We start from the raw sequence: 20,690 nt of genomic DNA, 5'->3' as shown, positions 1-20,690 counted from the left end.
TTTTTTTGCTTCATTTGCTGACCATTTTATGTCTCTGAGAGAAGAAAACTGATACTTGTGATTCAGCCTTCTCAAACATGCAAGATAAGCAAAATTCTCTCACACACAAGCTATTTATGGAAAAATAATATATTCAATTCAGCCGAGCTGTTGTAAGCTGAAATAGGAATAGATCACACAATATTTCATTGGAGTTGCAGAACTTGTGGCTTTGAGATCTTTGTGTTAGTGAGTGTGCATTTCTTTGTGTGTTTGCACTGTCCTTGATATAATGGCACCAGATAGGCCAGTAATTGCAGACAGGTGTGAAATATGAGGTTGTATTGAATTGGTCTGGGAACAATTTCATCCTCCGTGTCTTTGGGGCGAGATTGAATACCACCTACTCAAACCACCTGGTTAAATAATCAGGTTTCACTGGAGTGGATCTGACTGTGAGCTCATTAATGTTCTTCTGAGAGCTTTATATTCAATTTCTCTCCAGCTTTGTGGCTCAACCAAAACATCGTATAGCTACAACAGGCATTTCAAGCATATCGGATATCAGAGTTCACAGCCGTGGCCACAGTGTAAAAAGTGGTAAACTTCAATACAAGTTAAGCTCAGTCGACAGCATTTGTGGTATAATATTGATTATCACAAACATTTATTTTGACTCGTCCCTCCTTTTCATTAAAAAAAGAGAAAAAATCTAGGTTACAATGAGGCACTTACAATGGTAAGTGAATAGGGGCCAATCCGTAACGTTATACGTTAAAATACTCACTATTTCAAAAGTATAGCCACAAGACATAAACAATATGCGTGTTAAAATAGTTTACTAACATTTCTGTTAAAGTAATAGCCTATTTTACAACTTTGTTGCCATAATGATGCAACCCTAAAACGACTGTAAAAATCACGATTTAAACAACTTTACAACTCAAATAATACATGATTTTTAACAGAAAAATTAATGTAAGTGCTTTTATAAATTTATAAGCTTCACATTTCTACCTTTAATTTGCCACATTCACTTCCACTGTAAGCGTCTCACTGTAACCTAAATTTTTTATTTTATTTTAAAGAAACAGTGGGACGAGTCGAATTTATTTTGTGGTTATTAAAATTTTGCCACAAATGCTGTCGACTGAGCTTAAGTTGTATTGAACTTGAATATATCAGCTCTGTAGGTCCATACAATACAAGTGAATTGTGATCAGCCGCAGTATTTTCCCGTCGACATTCTTGGGAGGGCGCGTATTTAAACGTGTTCAATGGGAGACCCCCCGCGAGAACAAGGCACTTTTTGATTAAAACATAAAACAGGTAACTCTGAACAAACACTTCGATGATCACAATAAATAAGTCTGAAGATGCCTGTTTGTATCTTACCTCAGTTTCAGTGAAATTCAGCGGATACATTCAAGTGATCTGTTCGCTGATTAAGTTTGTTAGAGGTTGACTGTTTGATATACAGTAGATATACATAACTTGCTTGGGCTTTCAAGAAACAGGAAAAATTCAGACTTTAAATAAATAAATAATTACATGTGTAGGACGTTTGCGTTGTAGGGATATACACGCAGATTTCAGATATAAAATCGGTGATTGAATTACTAATGTTTACTTGCTGAAATTAGATGATTTCCTATTATTATTTTTATTTTTTATTTTATTTTTTTTGGTGACTTCCCATGTTGTATTGTAGTTTAGTGCAGTTTACAATTGGCCCCACTATAGTGGTCCTAGTACTTGTTTCTAACGTGGTAAAAACTTGTTACACCATTAGAAATTCACAGGACCAGTTTACTTCCTTTGTAAAGAGAGGAAGTGCTTGAGTTTCTATGTTCAAAGATGCAGGAAACTGCTATAAATTGGTGTTTGACTTCTGGCTTTTCTTGCAGAGAACCGAGTTCTCACTTCTGGCTTTCAGTTGTCAGTAGAGCAGTGGAGGATACTGTTGGTTTATTCCAGGGTTCCCCAATTATTTTTCACCAAGGGCCAAATTCTGTCAACAATACAAATTCAAGGGCCACGGCCCACTGTGTAATGACAAAGTGTCTGTGCTGCTGCTATTATTATTATTTTTATTATTATTATTATTACCATTGTAGTTTTTATTATTAAAAGAGTCACAGCATAAATATTCTGATTTATTTTATTGGTTCTTTTTCTTAGTATTAGTAGCCTTTTTTATTTATTCAAACAATAATGAACATTTTGTTTGTACACAGATACACAAAACTACACAACTTTGCCTGTTGAAACAAACAACAACAACAAAAACAAAAACTTTAATGAACAATCTTTATCTCCATGTCCTCCATGTGAGTCAACTGTTCCTGCTCAACTCCAAACGGGATCTACTCCCTGCACTTTCCCTAATTGCAGATTCAATTATTAGACCTTTTAGCATTAATATTGTTATTGTTCTTAAGGATAATATAACAAAGTATTGCAATACTTTCAATAAAGAAAAGACCGTGAGCCAGTGTTTATATTATTTTTAATATTAGGCTATGCATCGTATTTTATACTGTACAATACATGTTATTGTTAATGTGCACTATTCCACATATATTTATATCACTGTACCTTGTGTTATATTATCCAGGCATTAATCCTGACATTATAAAAAGAGTAGTTTCGAGGCTTTGAGAGTCCGTTTGGAATATACTCGTAGTAAAATACATATGCAAATATAAATAGGACATATATTTATGCAACAACGCTCTTACTCATCTCACTCGCATAAAAACAGATTATATGCTCCTCAGAATGCATCATCACCATGGAAAAAACATAACGAAACAGTTATGCCAAATTAGGTAAATAAATGCGTTAACAGCGTTCAATATATTAAGCTCCAGCACTGACAGCTGGGCAGGTCAGGGGCACGTTCAGCCCCGATAAAACGTAGCAAAACGTTTATTTAAACGGAAACGGTGGTGCGTTGAACACCCTGTTGTGTTTCACAAGCGTTGCAACTATGGCAGCTGAGAAGGTCATTCTTTGCGTTCTTTTCGAAGAATTTTCTGAGCCTGGTGAAATCGGTTTAAATAAGTGTTTAATACTACAAAATACGCTCTATGTTACAGTCACTGCCCTTGCCATCCAGAATAGCAGAGAACATCCCAATCGAGTGAAGGGATATGTGGAAACAGTTGTTCCTAATTATGGTGATCCAATATTTGCCTCGCATTTCAGGATGACAAGGCAAACATTTCTTCAAATGTCTTCAGTTGTTGCATACACCAAGCTGCAGTGGACACATTTGTAAAGGACTTTAGTTGGATCCATTGTGTGCACTGCCTTTTTAATATGGCAGGGTTTATATACACATCGCTGCTGATTGAATAACACCTCTGACACACCCACCAAACGAGAGAAAACGACATTACTACTGCCTGGCTTCAACTTTAAGATTCTCCCCTATGGAAATGAACATCGGTTTAATTTCACTTTTACAAATACTGTAACCCCCCCCCCCCCCCATTTAAATTCACATAATTCCATGAATTCTGCAGGTTTTCTCCCAAAAACAGTGCAAAAGATTTGAAAAATTATTCTGCCTGGGCCTGCTTATGACATTACTTTTTCAGTCCAGAGCATGTTTGAGAGTATTGTTCACTGTATAAGCCAGACCCCTGTGCCTTCTTTATGTAAGCTGTGGCTAACAAAGACAAACTATTTACACAAAAATAGTCAAACAGGATGAATTTGATCAAGACAGGAACAACCTCTAATTTTATCAGGATAGGAACACGGTTTGAAAATAAGCATTTTAGGCTGGAGCACAAGTCACTGGAAGTTCAAATTTATATCTTGGAGCTGTGGTGGTTAAGAGCACATTGCCTGAGTCACATTGAGCTGTTGCGCTCAAGCTGGTGACGTAAATTCAAATTCCTTTCACCTCTCTCTCTCTCCTCATTATTTCCAATCGTCTCTCCACTCTTCACTCAATTAAAAAAGTGCCAAAAGTCAAAAAATAAAATAGAAATTTCGATTTCTCAAAGAACCAAGGATGCAAACAAAAATTCATGAATGTAAAAGTTGGCAACTTGAAACCCCATTTCCATTTACTTATATTCTGAATATTGGGGAGATATTTCCCTTAGAATGTCTATAGTGGTTATGGCCCCACAAAGACCAAAAAATCTAGCAAATATTGCCCCATACACCAATCTCATATACTGTATACAACCCTTTGCATAACAGCCCTGTTCAGCTGCCAGCTTAATCTTTTATGTGTTCCCACTTGACAGGTTTGAGTGCCACCAAGCTGTTGGTGGAGAGCGGCTTGAACCCTGTGCTCCTGGAAGCCAGAGACCGTGTTGGAGGAAGAACCTTCACTGTTCGGGTAAGATATGCATCTGAGAGACAAATTAATAAAATAACTTTACATTTCAGCGGGGTACACTTCTTTTAGGCAGTACCTTTTTTACGCTGTAATTTAAAAAATAATTAAATGCTTGTGTTGTAATTTAAGGACAAATTTCCATTAAGAGTTTACCAGGGTTTAAGAAATATTTTCTGGTCAAGCTCAGACACTTACACTTTATTAAATATAACTTAAAGGGATAGTCCACCCAAAAATTATAATTCTTTTATCATTTACTCACCCTCATCTAAGATGTGTATGACTTTCTTTCTTATGCTGAACACAAACAAAGGTTTTTAGAAGAATATCTCAGCTCTGTAGGTCCATACAATGCAAGTGAATGGTGATCAGGCCTTTGAAGCACCAAAAAAGAGATAATGTCAGCATTAAAGTAATCCATATGACTCCAGTGGTTTAATCAATGTGTTCTGAAGCAATCCATTTGGTTTTGGTTGAGGACAGACCAATATATAACTTTTTTACACTGTACATCTTGCCATTGCAGTCTCTAGGCATGATCATGATTTCAAGCATGATTACACTTCCTAGTGCTTAAACGCATGCAGAGCGCTAGATGGCACTATAGGACGTGTCATCAAGCTTGAAATCATGATCACCAAGGAGACTGCTGTCAAGATGTACAGTGAAAAAGGAGTTACATTTTGGTCTGTTCTCACCCAAAACTAACTGGATCGCTTCAAAACATTAGTTAAGCCACTGGAGTCTGATGGATTATGTTATTACTGACTTTATCTCCTTTTTGGAGCTTCAAAGGCCTGATCACCATTCACTTACATTGTATGGACCTGCAGAGCAGAGATATTCTTCTAAAAATCTTTGAATTTTGAAGAAAAGAAAGTCAGAAGAAAGAAAGTCATACACATCTTAGATGGCACGAGAGTAAGTAAATGATGAGAGAATTTTCATTTTTGAAAATGGCAGGAAAATGAACAGGATGCCTAAACATTTTGAAATAAAGACCTAAATTATATATTGCTCAGTGAGTGATTGAGGGTTAGCTTACATGAGGGTGTTAACTTGAAGTACATTTTGTGATTTTTACCATCTTTTTAAATTTTGACACCATTATACTGATTTTATCATCCCTATGTTCACTAAATTGTTATATTGTGATAAAAGAAAACGAAGTAGTATGATTTCCATCTTTAACAATTGGTAGTTTAGTATTTTATCCAAAATATTAAGACAAATATGACAGGGACATGAAAATATACTGCATAGTACGAATGACCAACATACGCAGAAGGTACATGGGTCTGGTCACAATTTTTTTCGTTTGCTTAAATGGAAGTGCATCAGCTGTCTTTGCAGACGTTTGCATATCATTCCCTTTTATGGTCGCAGTGTTGCTTGTAGAAAGTTATAAAAGACTTTGCTTGGAATTACACGGTTTGTCTGACATAAATGTTTTATGCTTTCAGAATAAGGAGACCAAATGGGTGGATCTTGGAGGAGCGTACATTGGGCCCACTCAAAACCGAATCCTGAGGTTGGCCAAGCAGTACGGGGTAAAGACATACAAAGTCAACGAAGAGGAGTCTCTGATTCATTATGTGAAGGTAAGCCTCCGCACACTATAAACTTTATCAGCCTGGCTCATTAATATTAATTAGATGATGTAATGTTTGGTCAGTAGTCATAACTGATTTATTGAAAAGTAGGTAATCAGGCGCTAGCCATACCAGAATTATTGCTTACCGGTTGCACGTTTGTTTGAATGACTAGTGATGCAACCAGTTGGTAGCAAACCTTCTGAGTACTGTAATGCTCTGCTCTTAAATATTTAATCAGCTAGATATTGTTCTTATGTATAGTGAATTGTTCACAAGCCATAGTGATATCTAGTTAGTGAGCATATTGTTTCTTTGTGTCTGCTCTTAGCAATGAATCAGTTGTACTGATTTACAAATCGGTTAATTCATTAGCAAACTGATTCCAGTTTTAATGGTTGTTGCTCCCCCGAACCATGGTGAAGGCCTATGCAATAAACAGAACCCCTTAAAACCCAGCTCTTTCCACTGCCTTAGGGCAGAGCTTCAGCTGATAATACAGCCTTTTGTTTAAGCACACTCATATCTTAATGCACAGGAAATCAGAGCTAGGCCACCACACACTCAGCTGAACAAGCTTGAATACCGAGTCCCTCCTCCACATTAGTGTGCTGCACTAGAGCCTGGAGATTCTAATTGCTGCCCTAAGGAAGCCTGTAATATGGTTTCATCTGTTCAAAGTGAGTAAGAAGAGCAGAACTCAAGACAGCAGCCAACCCCCCCCCCCCCCATATCCAATTTGAGTAGACGCATCACTGCCCTTAGCACATGCACGCTACATGACCTTATTTGATTTGGCTGTACATTCAGAGTCTCATCTGCTCTGGCCTGCTATTAACATAATAAATCACAGCTTCTTAGAATTACTCTTTATCATGAAAGCTTTAATGCTTTCTGTGGCCATATACCATAAAGAAAATACATGAGATCATTCTAAAGTTATGGAGCTCAAATCAAAGGTTTTTTTAGATGGAGAAAATCTCAAACATACTTTGGAAGATGGTGTGCACTGAGAGAAAGGTCATAGTGAGGATGCAGTGGAGTGTTCATTGTAGATTATGTCAGGATGGACCCTGACTTTGGTTGCCGTGGAAAAGACCCTGTGGCATGTTTCCCATAATCCCTCACTCTGTCCACTGGAATAATGCTGCCTTCATGTGCTATCGGAATTATCCTACTTCCCACTTCTGAAGAGGTAATTACGATTATGTTGCGTTCAAGTGCTTTGTTGTCGGAAAGAACAGGAAACATGGACGAAGCAGGTTTATTCATACATATTTAATTAGGAACTTTTATTCTGACACCATAATACATATTACTCAGTTAGCTTTCTGCCGATAAAGCAATTTTGGTCAAATACAAGCTGTTTTCACAGTGTAAAATATACAACATGCATCAAAGGGTTGCTGATATACATAAATGAATATGATCGAAACAGCAAACATTAACAATTAGCTTTATTTAGAAAAATAATTAAAACCTGTCATTCACTAAAGAAACCGTAGTCATGTTGAAAGTTATGACTCCTCCCATCTCAGAAACTCGGGTATCAAAATTATCTCAGAGTTTCCCAGTCGTAATTACGACTTGAGGGGTCGTTCATGTGCAGAGTGGGAAACTCGTATTTACGATAATTCCGATAGCACGTGAATGCAGCATAAAACCATAAACTGCATTCTTTGCATTATCACTGTAATTATTTGGTTAATGCTCAATTATTACTGTCAAATTCGCAGCTATTTATAAGGTCAGGAACACTGGACTTAAAGTGGCAACTGAACATAATACCAAATTTGTTTATGATACAAAAGTAACAAACATTTTAAAACACTTTAAAATGAAACATGAAATATGTTTGTATTGCAATGAACTGCATAGGCCCAATAATATACACAATTATTAGAATGACAGACTGAAATGGAAAATTTAAGGTAACACTTTACAATAAGGCTCTGTTTGTTCACATTAGTTAACAACATTAATTAACATGAACTAACAATGAATAATACTTTTACAGCATTTATTAATCTTGGGTAATGTTAATTTCAACATGTAGTAAAACATTTTTAAAACCAAAATGTTATGTTAACATTAGTTAATGCATTATGAACTAACATGAACTAGCAATGAACAATTGTATTTTTATTAACTAATATTAACAAAGATTAATAATTTCTGTAGAAAAATACAGTGTATAAGATGCAGTATATAACACATGGAACCTTTTTGTAAAGTGTTACCCATGTTAGCCATATTACCAAGTGACAGATAAATTTGCACCAAAACACTGACAGATATCAACAATAAAAGATAGGGGAAACATGTTAATTTTAGTGCATTTGTAATGGGAGCCAGCTGGTACGTGCTGTGCAGTGTGTGTAAATCTCACACCCTGGCCACAAGAGGCGCACTAGCGACTGATGCTATGGGCTGTAGCTTTTAGCCTCCTTGTTAGCGCACCCGCCTCTCATGCTGGAGACCCCGGTTTGAGGGGGGTGAATGTAGGGGGGTGAGTGTAATGGTAGCTAGCTGGTAGGTAGCTGTACAATGTGTTAACCTCACTCCCCTGGCCTCAAGAGGCGCACTTGCGACCGATGCTAGAGTCTGTATCCTTTAGCCTCCTCGTTAGCTCGCCTGCCTCCCATGCCAGAGACCTGGGTTCAAATCCCTCTCGGAGCGGGTCAAGCAGGACCAGTTACAGTGGTGCTGTGACCCAAATGGAAGTGAGGTTTAGGGGGCGGTGAGTGAAACGGGAGCAAGCTGGTACGTGCTGTGCTGTATGTGTAAACCTTACTCACCTGGCCACAGGAAACTAGCTACTGACACCAGATATTGCATTAGATATTTTTATAACTTCTGTTTTTAGTAATTATGACAGGTTTTGTACCTCTCTTTTGAACATAATTAAAAAAATATGACATAATCCAAGATGGCGGCCACTGTAATGGGCAGAGTTTTAATGTAAGGGTCCATTGGAATCATCTGGAGGAGAGTAATCAGACAAACAAGACTTGTGTCTCTAGGACAAATGGTTCAAAAGATACGTACAAAAGAAATGTTTTTTTTACATGGTGGTGGCGCTATAGAGTACGTCCTAGAGACCCCAAATCTGATTTGGGGGCTATTTATGACCACCCCTATAAGTGTGCCAAATTTCATAATTTTCCGATTTTCAGTTCTATGGGCTGACATAGAAGAAGAAGAAGAATACTTAGTATACAATAGGGGCTACAGCACCTTTGGTGCTTGGCCCCTAATAATACTAATGGATACAATAGGGTCTACAGCACCTTTGGTGCTTGTCTCCTAATAATAATAATAATACTAACGGATACTATAGGTGCCACAGCACCTTCGGTGCTTGGCCAATAAATATATATATTTTTATTGATAGAAGGATTCATTGAACTGAGATTATACCAGGCAATTGGGGGGCACTCGCTGCAGAACCACTTGCTTGGTCTGAACAAAATAGGTGTCATTTTAAAACTTAGAATCTGGACAATTCTAATTACAATGCATATAGCTGATCCTACCAATTCTCAAATAATGCTTTGTAATTTGCTGACAAATAAGAAATGTTTTGTTCTCATAATTTTCAAATTTGTTTTCACAACAATTATATTCAGAGTTAGTAAAAACATAAAAAAAGAAGAGATAGCCATGTGTTATACAAAGTTGGACAGGTCTCAATTAGTAAAATGCAATGAGCAAATTTGTTTCACTCAGAGGTCAAACTGCAGTGAGTATTAGTGTATGAAATTCGCACTCACATACATATATACAGGTGCATCTCAATAAATTAGAATGTCATGGAAAAGTTCATTTATTTCAGTAATTCAACTCAAATTGTGAAACTCGTGTATTAAATAAATTCATTGCACACAGACTGAAGTAGTTTAAGTCTTTGTTTCTTTTAATTGTGATGATTTTAGCTCACATTTAACAAAAACCCACCAATTCACTATCTCAAAAAATTAGAATATGGTGACATGCCAATCAGCTAATCAACTCAAAACACCTGCAAAGGTTTCCTGAGCCTTCAAAATGGTCTCTCAGTTTGGTTCACTAGGCTACACAATCATGGGGAAGACTGCTGATCTGACAGTTGTCCAGACGACAATCACTGACACCCTTCACAAGGAGGGTAAGCCACAAACATTCATTGCCAAAGAAGCTGGCTGTTCACAGAGTGCTGTATCCAAGCATGTTAACAGAAAGTAGTGTGGAAGAAAAAGATGCACAACCAACCGAGAGAACCGCAGCCTTATGATTGTCAAGCAAAATCGATTCAAGAATTTGGGTGAACTTCACAAGGAATGGACTGAGGCTGGGGTCAAGGCATCAAGAGCCACCACACACAGACATGTCAAGGAATTTGGCTACAGTTGTCATATTCCTCTTGTTAAGCCACTCCTGAACCACAGACAACGTCAAAGACGTCTTACCTGGGCTAAGGAGAAGAAGAACTGGACTGTTGCCCAGTGTTCCAAAGTCCTCTTTTCAGATGAGAGCAAGTTTTGTATTTCATTTGGAAACCAAGGTCCTAGAGTCTGGAGGAAGGGTGGAGAAGCTCATAGCCCAAGTTGCTTGAAGTCCAGTGTTAAGTTTCCACAGTCTGTGATGATTTGGGGTGCAATGTCATCTGCTGGTGTAGGTCCATTGTGTTTTTTGAAAACCAAAGTCACTGCACCCGTTTATCAAGAAATTTTGGAGCACTTCATGCTTCCTTCTGCTGACCAGCTTTTTAAAGATGCTGATTTCATTTTCCAGCAGGATTTGGCACCTGCCCACACTGCCAAAAGCACCAAAAGTTGGTTAAATGACCATGGTGTTGGTGTGCTTGACTGGCCAGTAAACTCACCAGACCTGAACCCCATAGAGAATCTATGGGGTATTGTCAAGAGGAAAATGAGAAACAAGAGACCAAAAAATGCAGATGAGCTGAAGGCCACTGTCAAAGAAACCTGGGCTTCCATACCACCTCAGCAGTGCCACAAACTGATCACCTCCATGCCACGCCGAATTGAGGCAGTAATTAAAGCAAAAGGAGCCCCTACCAAGTATTGAGTACATATACAGTAAATGAACATACTTTCCAGAAGGCCAACAATTCACTAAAAATGTTGTTTTTATTGGTCTTATGATGTATTCTAATTTTTTGAGATAGTGAATTGGTGGGTTTTTGTTAAATGTGAGCTAAAATCATCACAATTAAAAGAACCAAAGACTTAAACTACTTCAGTCTGTGTGCACTGAATTTATTTAATACACGAGTTTCACAATTTGAGTTGAATTACTGAAATAAATGAACTTTTCCACGACATTCTAATTTATTGAGATGCACCTGTATAATTATACAGTCTTTTTTCAAATTTTCTAAAGGATTGGGATAAACCTGAACACTTAATATTTCTGTATTTTGTAATCCATTCATTTACAATGGCTGGTCATTTTTGACCGGGAACACGACAGTTGTAACAAAGTGAAATAAAACTTATTAAAAAAAAAAAAAAAACATTATTCCAATTGGATTAAGTAAATAAAATAAAATAAACAAAAAACATTGTAAAAAAAAAAGAAAAAAAAAGTCTAAATTACCCGAATACAACATGAGGGTTAATGGCTTCATTTTTGAGGAATGCATCAGCAAGTTTCAGACGTCTGTTGGAGAGGTGATATTCAGAGGTAGGATGATGCTACTTTTAAAATTGAAGTGTGTAATTGATTCAGTGTTAAAATACTTTCACCTATTCTCCTATACCGTGCAGAGACACTACAAGTAGGTCATTTGTAGGTTGAGTACCCCGAAACATCAGCCACAGTAAACACTGTGGCTCTGTGATGCTATCAAAATATTGCTCTCTTTGTTTCAGTATCCTGACCAGCCTGACACAACATTGGCTCAGTTTGGTTTGTTGACCATAGTACAGCAGAAATTATTTAGTACACTCCACCTTTTGGGTTACAAAGACACAAATTATGTGGTCTGGTGTTGTTTTGGGGAGTTCACAAAGCAGTGATACATTGCCATGTCCTATTTCAGTGTTAAGCCCATAACCAAATGCAGAAAATCTGATTTTGCAACATAATCAAAGGTCTTTATATTTTTTATCATTTCAGTCAATATTTGTTTTGTTTTTTGTGTACTATAGGCTGCTTTTTGTATGTGTTGTGTTCGTAAGAGAATCAATGTATATGTCTACTTATGCAAGTGTTTGTGTATGTTCAATGTGCTCTGAAGGAGCTGTACCCTCTCTCCTCGTGCCATTATCTCCTGATCGTAGCATCCCTGTGGGTTACCATGGCAGCACTCCTCATCAAAAGACTGTCGCTCTGTCTCTCTCTCTCTCTCCCCCACGTTTCCTCATACCATGGTGTGTGGCTCTGTCCTTGGCAACAGGGGCGTTTCCCTCTCATTTCATAACCAGGCAGCTTCTGTCAGCAAAGACACAAAGACGTGTTTTTTTCTGTTGAGCCAAGCAAATGATTTGTCAGAGGTGTTTGTTTGTTTGTTTGTTTCCAGCTAATTGTGATATTGGTCGCCAGCACAATTATACAGCACAATTATACAATGTCACATTTTGATGGAACAATAAAATGAATTATCTCATGATCTATGTTGAGGAGGTTTGGCAGTGACTTCTCAACACATTTTCTCCACATGCTTTTGATATGCAGTAGCAAGACACCAGTAGCAAAATATTGCTTAAATATCATACTTCAGACATGCTCAGACATGTTGGATACTTGTTAAAAGAAAATGATCAGTGCTGATAACCTCTTTTTTGAGGATGCAAGGCAAGGCCAGCTTATTTATATAGCACATTTCATGCACAGTGGTAATTCAAAGTGCTTTATATGGAAAGGAAAAAAATAAAAAAATAAAAGATACATAAAAGTTCATTTTAAAAGTTCAGGCCACCCAAACATTTTATGTTTATTCACGTTTGATAACACTAATGTAGTACATGAGAGACTATTTTATTTAATGACAGTGACAAGTAATTCATATATATATATATACAGGTGCATCTCAATAAATTAGAATGTCGTGGAAAAGTTCATTTATTTCAGTAATTCAACTCAAATTGTGAAACTCGTGTATTAAATAAATTCAATGCACACAGGTTTCTTTGACAGTGGCCTTCAGCTCATCTGCATTTTTTGGTCTCTTGTTTCTCATTTTCCTCTTGACAATACCCCATAGATTCTCTATGGGGTTCAGGTCTGGTGAGTTTGCTGGCCAGTCAAGCACACCAACACCATGGTCATTTAACCAACTTTTGGTGCTTTTGGCAGTGTGGGCAGGTGCCAAATCCTGCTGGAAAATGAAATCAGCATCTTTAAAAAGCTGGTCAGCAGAAGGAAGCATGAAGTGCTCCAAAATTTCTTGGTAAACGGGTGCAGTGACTTTGGTTTTCAAAAAACACAATGGACCAACACCAGCAGATGATATTTCACCCCAAATCATCACAGACTGTGGAAACTTAACACTGGACTTCAAGCAACTTGGGCTATGAGCTTCTCCACCCTTCCTCCAGACTCTAGGACCTTGGTTTCCAAATGAAATATGAAACTTGCTCTCATCTGAAAAGAGGACTTTGGACCACTGGGCAACAGTCCAGTTCTTCTTCTCCTTAGCCCAGGTAAGACGCCTCTGACGTTGTCTGTGGTTCAGGAGTGGCTTAACAAGAGGAATATGACAACTGTAGCCAAATTCCTTGACATGTCTGTGTGTGGTGGCTCTTGATGCCTTGACCCCAGCCTCAGTCCATTTCTTGTGAAGTTCATCCAAATTCTTGAATCGATTTTGCTTGACAATCATAAGGCTGCGGTTCTCTCGGTTGGTTGTGCATCTTTTTCTTCAACACTTTTTCCTTCCACTCAACTTTCTGTTAACATGCTTGGATACAGCACTCTGTGAACAGCCAGCTTCTTTGGCAATGAATGTTTGTGGCTTACCCTCCTTGTGAAGGGTGTCAATGATTGTCTTCTGGACAACTGTCAGATCAGCAATCTTCCCCATGATTGTGTAGCCTAGTGAACCAAACTGAGAGACCATTTTGAAGGCTCAGGAAACCTTTGCAGGTGTTTTGAGTTGATTAGCTGATTGGCATGTCACCATATTCTAATTTTTTGAGATAGTGAATTGGTGGGTTTTTGTTAAATTTGAGCCAAAATCATCACAATTAAAAGAACCAAAGACTTAAACTACTTCAGTCTGTGTGCGTTTAATTTATTTAATACACGAGTTTCACAATTTGAGTTGAATTACTGAAATAAATGAACTTTTCCACAACATTCTAATTTATTGAGATGCACCTGTATATATATATATATATATATATATATATATATATATATATATATATATATGTACAGATTTTGCTCTTATGGAAAGAAATTGGTACTTTTATTCACCAAATTGGCATTCAACTGATCACAATGTATAATCAGGACATTAATAATGTGAAAAATTACTATTACATTTAGAATTTTTTTTTCCAGAACTTCTTAAACTACTTCAAAGAGATTAAAAAAATCCTCCATGTGCAGCAATGACAGCTTTGCAGATCCTTGGCATTCTAGCTGTCAGTTTGTCCAGATACTCAGGTGACATTTCACCCCACGCTTCCTGTAGTACTTGCCATAGATGTGGCTGTCTTGTTGGGCACTTCTCACACACCTTACAGTCTAGCTGATCCCACAAAAGCTCAATGGGGTTAAGAACCATTACACTATTTTCCAATTATCTGTTGTCCAATGTGTTTCTTTCACTCTAACCTTTTCTTTTTGTTTTTTGTTTTTTGTTTCAAAAGTGGCTTTTTTTTTTTTTTTGCAATTCTTCCCATAAGGCCTTCACCCCTGAGTCTTCTCTTTAGTGTTGTACATGAAACGTCATGGTTACTTGTGTAACCTCCGTTCCCTGATGGAGGGAACGAGACGTTGTGTTGATGGGGACACTAGGGGTCACTCTCGGGAGCCCGAGACACCTCTGGTCTTTGATAAAAGGCCAATGAAAATTGGTGAATGGTATTTGCATGCCACTCCCCCGGACATACGGGTATAAAAGGAGCTGGTATGCAACCACTCATTCAGGTTTTATGCTGAGGAGCCGATATAAGGTCCGGCCATTTCAGCGGGTAGTTCAGCGTTGTGGCAGGAGGGACACAACGTCTCGTTCCCTCCATCAGGGAACGGAGGTTACACAAGTAACCATGACGTTCCCTATCTGTCACTCACTCGACGTTGTGTCGATGTAGTGACACTAGGGGTCCCTATACGAAACGCCACAATTGGCTGAACTGTGTTACGTGAACTGGCAGTGTGTGGTGGGCAGACTACTGTGTGCCTTATAGCCAGCACACCAGGTCGACACGTAACCTCCCCCAACATAGTTATGAGTGTCGAACGGCCCTTTTTGGGGACAAGTCGACTACCCAAGAGATAGAGACAGGCTTAACCCAGTCTTGGCCTCTTTTCCCCTTCTTTTTTTCCACTCCCTGAAAAAGAAGGGGGATTATCCGACTGGGCCGCCAGGACAGGGCTCTTAGTTAGCACGTGTACTGGGCCGGCAGCGAGTCTCTCCGAAAACTCGACTGCCACAGGGCTCGGAGGAAGTCAACCAGGGAACAAAGTTTGTGAACACTACTGGGAATTAATGCCGCACATCTTCAGCTCCAAGGGAGGTGGAAAGCGCTACGTGCAAGCGATACACCCGGCCAGCTATCCCGGGCTTATCCGCTTGTGTTGCGTGCCACTACCTGGGACGAAACCGGTTCCACCCGTCTTTTTTTTCTGAGGTTGTAGAACCTTGCACAGGTGTTGGGTGTTGCCCAGCCTGCTGCTTTGCAAATGTCTGTTAGAGAGGCACCCCTGGCCAGGGCCCAGGGAGCCGCTACACCCCTGGTAGAATGGGCTTGTAGCCCTACCGGTGGCATGTCCTAGGTGACATATGCCATAGTCATGGCATCAATGAGCCGGTGGTTGATCCTCTGCTTGGAGACAGCGTTTCCTTTCCGCTGTGCACCAAAGCAGACAAAGAGCTGCTCAGAGATTCTAAAGCTCTGCGTGCGATCCAAATAGATGCGTAAAGCGCACACCGGACACAACAACGACAGGGCTGGGTCTGCCTCCTCCTGAGTCAGCGCTTGCAGGTTCACCACCTGGTCCCAAAAGGGGTGGTGGGAACCTTGGGCACATAGCCCGGTCAGGGTCTCAGGATCACGTGAGAGTAGCCTGGACTGAACTCCAGGCACGTTTCGCTGACAGAGAACGCTTGCAGGTCACCTACCCTCTTGATGGAAGTGAGCGCAGTCAGGAGGGCAGTCTTCAAGGAGAGTGCCTTAAGCTCGGCTGACTGCAAAGGCTCAAAGGGGGCTCTCTGTAGACCCTGAAGAACTACAGAGAGGTCCGATGAGGGAACGAGGTGTGGTCTGGAGGGATTCAGCCTCCTGGCGCCTCTTAGGAACCTGATGATCAGGTCGTGCTTCCCTAAGGACTTACCGTCGACTGCGTTGTGGTGTGCTGCTATGGTGGCAACGTACACCTTCAAGGTGGAAGGGGACAGCCTTCCTTCCAACCTCTCCTGCAGGAAGGAAAGCACTGATACGACTGCGCATCTCTGGGAGTCTTCCCGATGGGAAGAACACCACTTAGCGAACAGATGTCACTTAAATGCATACAGGCGCCTCGTAGAGGGGGCCCTAGCCTGAGTGATCTTGTCTACCACCGCTTAGGTCTTCCACGTCCCGACTTGAAGTGCTGCTGACTCCAGAGGAGGAGACGGCGGGCAAGTTGTGACATACAACGAGAGCACAGACCGCCTTGGCGGTTGACATATGCTACCGTTGTCGTGTTGTCTGTCTGAACTAACACGTGCCTGCCCTGGATCAATGGCCGAAACCTCCGAAGAGTGAGCATATATATATTTTGTGTAGCATATTCAGACAGGAAAAGTCTGATTTTCCTGATGTTGTAAAGTGCGAATCTGCAAGGCCATATGACTGCTTATGATTCTTATCACTGTATTGCCGTCTCATAGTTTAATATGATTTTATCGGTCTCTCACATAGCCTTTCACATCTGCGTCTGCACCTGATTGGGTGAAAGTTTTACAACTGCTTTTATAGTATCACCTGTTACTCAGCAACCATGTATTGGTTAAGAGCCAGTACTAGCCAATAAAGGGCCTTACAATGAGCAGCCAAGGTGGCGATATAATCAGCTTTTCTATAGCTGTAATCCTAAAGGCCAGAGCCAGTTTCCTTTGCATCGGTCTATGAGGAACTCATATGCAACTGGACTTTGTGGCAACCTTAGCATATCATTAAGATTTTGACTGAACAGTTGTGTAAAGGCTGATAGGTTCAGTGACAAATAACTGCTGATTTGCTAAAACTGCTATGCAATACAGTGATAAGAATCATAAGCAGTCATATGGCCTTGCAGATTCGCACTTTACAACATCAGGAAAATCAGACTTTTCCTGTCTGAATATGCTACACAGCTCCTGGTCCAAGCTCTGGTCATTTCAAGACTGGACTACTACAATTCTCTGTTGGCTGGCCTTCCAGCTAACACAATTAAGCTACTGCAGATGGTCCAGAATGCAGCAGCATGTCTGGTCTTCAATCAGCCAAAAAGAGCTTATGTCACCCCACTCTTGATTTCATTCCACTGTCTACCTGTAGCTGCCCGCATCAAATTCAAGGCTTTGACTCTGGCTTTCAGGACAGCCAATGAAACCACACACTCTTACTTCAATTCACTTCTTCAGGTCTATGCTCCAACTCGCTCTCTGTGGTCTAAGAACGAGAGTGTTGGGCCTCGTGTATTCAGATAGAAGACAAAGGCAGGCCTAACACAGTCGTAAAAACCTAACTCAAGCCCCCACATTCCAAATCGTAAATCTTACTGGCCAAAATCAAACAAAGGGAGTCCAAAACAGACTACAAATCCATGAAGCCTTGCTCACTAAAGGATCGAACTCTCAACTCCTATTGGATGAGGCACACAACAGAACGTCACCTCAAACCATGACATCATCAGGAGTTGAAATACCTCTGAAATGCTTTGTGATTTGCTTCCAGCGACTTTGTTTGCAGCGTGTGGACGCAGCTCTTTGCTGCTCTCATGTTCAACATCGTGGCACAAGGAAGTAACGTCCGACTTGAAACTGTAGCCATACAATCTCCATCTCGCTGGACGAGTTGAGATTTCTCTGTGTTCAACCGAACACTCTAACGAATCCGAAGGGGGCCACCGAGCAATTCGCATCTTCATCCGTTTGCCTACAGAAGTGAAGAGATCAAAGATTTCTCTTCCATCTTCAATCAAGTCAACATTTCTGAGTTCTCCGCCAGCCCGCGAGAATCAACAGCCATACCGCCCGCCAACAGAGCGAGGAAACGGCCTTCCGTCATCACCCGAGCCTCAAGGAACCGGGTCAGAGTTAAGAGACAGAGGAAAACACATTCTACCTGTGTCCTCATGCGATTCAAGTAAGAGGTTTACGTCTGGGCAGAGATGGAATATTATAGTGTGTTATTCGTGTTTCAAGGTTTTTACTTGTACAGTTTACGGACCGCCATGTCCGCTCATTATTAATACTCAGGGTATTAATTATCACAAATTTGTTTTGCTGTATTGTGGTCCAACCAAATTGGATTGTTGTGCAGTTTCGCCATCGCGGGTGAGACAGCAACCGAGTTCATCCATGTTCATCCATTTTACGAGCCGTCCACTGCGTCTCTGAGTGATAAACTAAGAGCTGCTTTCTCTCCCACTATCGTGAAATCAGCTTTAGGGCTGTCATATCTCTCTCTCTCTCTCTCTCTCTCTCTCTCTCTCTCTCTCTCTCTCTCTCTCTCTCTCTCTCTCTCTCGTACTAACCACACACACACACACACACACACACACCTTATGTGTTATAGGATTATATTTATTTCCATATCTAATCATATCACTGTTTAGTTTGTAGTTGTAAGTCGGAAGTTTCTTGACTGCATTGTATTAATTATTAATTGATATTACTGCATAAATAAACTTTGTTTATATTACAAAGAGAAGTGTTTTGGTTTGTTTTGCATACGCCTGTGTCATGCTGACGGGATGTCAGTGCTCGGATTCAAACCTTCATTCATTGTTTTTTCCCCGAAAATCAATATTCTTCGGATGTCAATTTTCCTAAGAAAACAATCTAATATAGAGACTGTTTTACTATTTGGTTATTAGTCCCTGATTTCAGGGTGGTGCCCCGTCAGTGTTAATCCTTATATTCTATTGATTTTTGATAATTGATAATTATCTTTGATGATTGAATTTGAATGATCAATAAGCTAGTATTAATTTTAATTAATGTTTCATTAATGTTAACAATTAACGATTATCTTTGATAATTGTTGATTTAAAGGATTTAAAAAATCTAACATTGATTCTCATCAATGTTCTATTGATTTTAATAATTAATAATTATCTTTGGTGTTAAACTTTGTATGACAAATTGATTGCTATGTGTCTCATTTGTAAGTCGCTTTGGATAAAAGTGTCTGCTAAGTGACTAAATGTGAATATGGAATTATAAGCAATTAATGCTTTAAAAACATACAGGCAAACAGAAGGGTACTTTAGAAGATAACACATTTGCGCTGGACAGGTTATGGTTGTGTTGTATATAACCAAGTCTGGCATGATGGCAGCAGAGCGGATATAGAGCAATGTGGCGCAAGGTTATTGATAGTGGAGAGTGCTAACCGCAGAGCCTTACGCACTCCATCTCTTCACCTCAAGTCCATCACCATGGGAACAGACCTGTTGCTGAATGCTGAGCTATTGCATTGGCAGTCTTACAAATGATATAGAAATGTCATGGTCCCTATTTAGCTAAATATGTTGTGTCTAATTTTCTGTGGTGTTACTCAGATCTTTAAAGGGTTACTTTAAAATTTAAATCTGGTATTATTTACTCACTATCATGTCTTTCTAAATACTGTGGCAGGGTGAGCAAGAGACAGACACGGTGTGGCGTTAACAGGGTTGGGAGGGTTACTTTTGAAATGTATTCCATTACAGAATACATGCGGTAAAATGTCAATTGTAACGTATTTCGTTTGATTACTCAAGGTCAGTAACGTATTCTAAATACTTTGGATTACTTCTTCAGCACTGGTAGATTTTTTTCACTTGTTTTGACTATAAAAACTCTGCCAGAACAGTAAGACAAAATACACATGTTAAAAATACATTCTCTGAAAAACTTAAATATCTTATGCAGTGTTGTTTCTAAAACAAGATAAATCAAATTGATCTTGTTTTAAGGATTTTTTGATATTTGTACAGGAAAACAATAAAAAAATTATTATCAAGAATACGATTTTTGCCCTAATATCAAAGGTCTTAAAGAAATTAGTATCCAACGTGAATTTTCTTGATAAAAAAATATGATCGTACCTGGTAACGTGCATGTAAAATGGCTAGAAATAGCATTTTAGCTTAGTGTAAAGCTGACAATTTACACAAGGTTTATTTCTATTTCTTCTGCTCCAAACTTACTTCAGACTTACTTCTCTGTCTGCTTGTATGAATGTAACACATCATAAGAAAGTGTTCCACTGCTGTTCAAATGCACTTTGGATCGCATCATTTATATGTATAAATGTTTTCCATCTGAAAGGACTAAATATTAAATGAAACAAATGACAATAAAATGCAAAGTAATCTCTTCAGTAATCAAAATACATTTTGAATGTAAC

General features: G+C 39.3%; 1 protein-coding gene across 1 annotated transcript in view; it reads left to right on the top strand.

Moving 5' to 3' along the window:
* mao (monoamine oxidase) overlaps window positions 1–20,690 on the top strand; it is a 69,388-nt gene that overhangs the window by 24,751 nt on the left and 23,947 nt on the right. The window contains exons 2-3 of the mRNA XM_051707942.1: window positions 4,248–4,342; window positions 5,806–5,943. Of these exons, the coding sequence (XP_051563902.1) occupies window positions 4,248–4,342; window positions 5,806–5,943 (233 nt within the window). The remainder of the gene's footprint in view (window positions 1–4,247; window positions 4,343–5,805; window positions 5,944–20,690) is intronic.

Source organism: Myxocyprinus asiaticus, chromosome 10, assembly GCF_019703515.2.
Source record: "Myxocyprinus asiaticus isolate MX2 ecotype Aquarium Trade chromosome 10, UBuf_Myxa_2, whole genome shotgun sequence".
Classification (NCBI taxonomy): Eukaryota; Metazoa; Chordata; class Actinopteri; order Cypriniformes; family Catostomidae; genus Myxocyprinus; species Myxocyprinus asiaticus.
The sequence above is the reverse complement of the archived record's forward strand: the minus strand, read 5'-3'. Positions and strand labels throughout refer to the sequence as shown.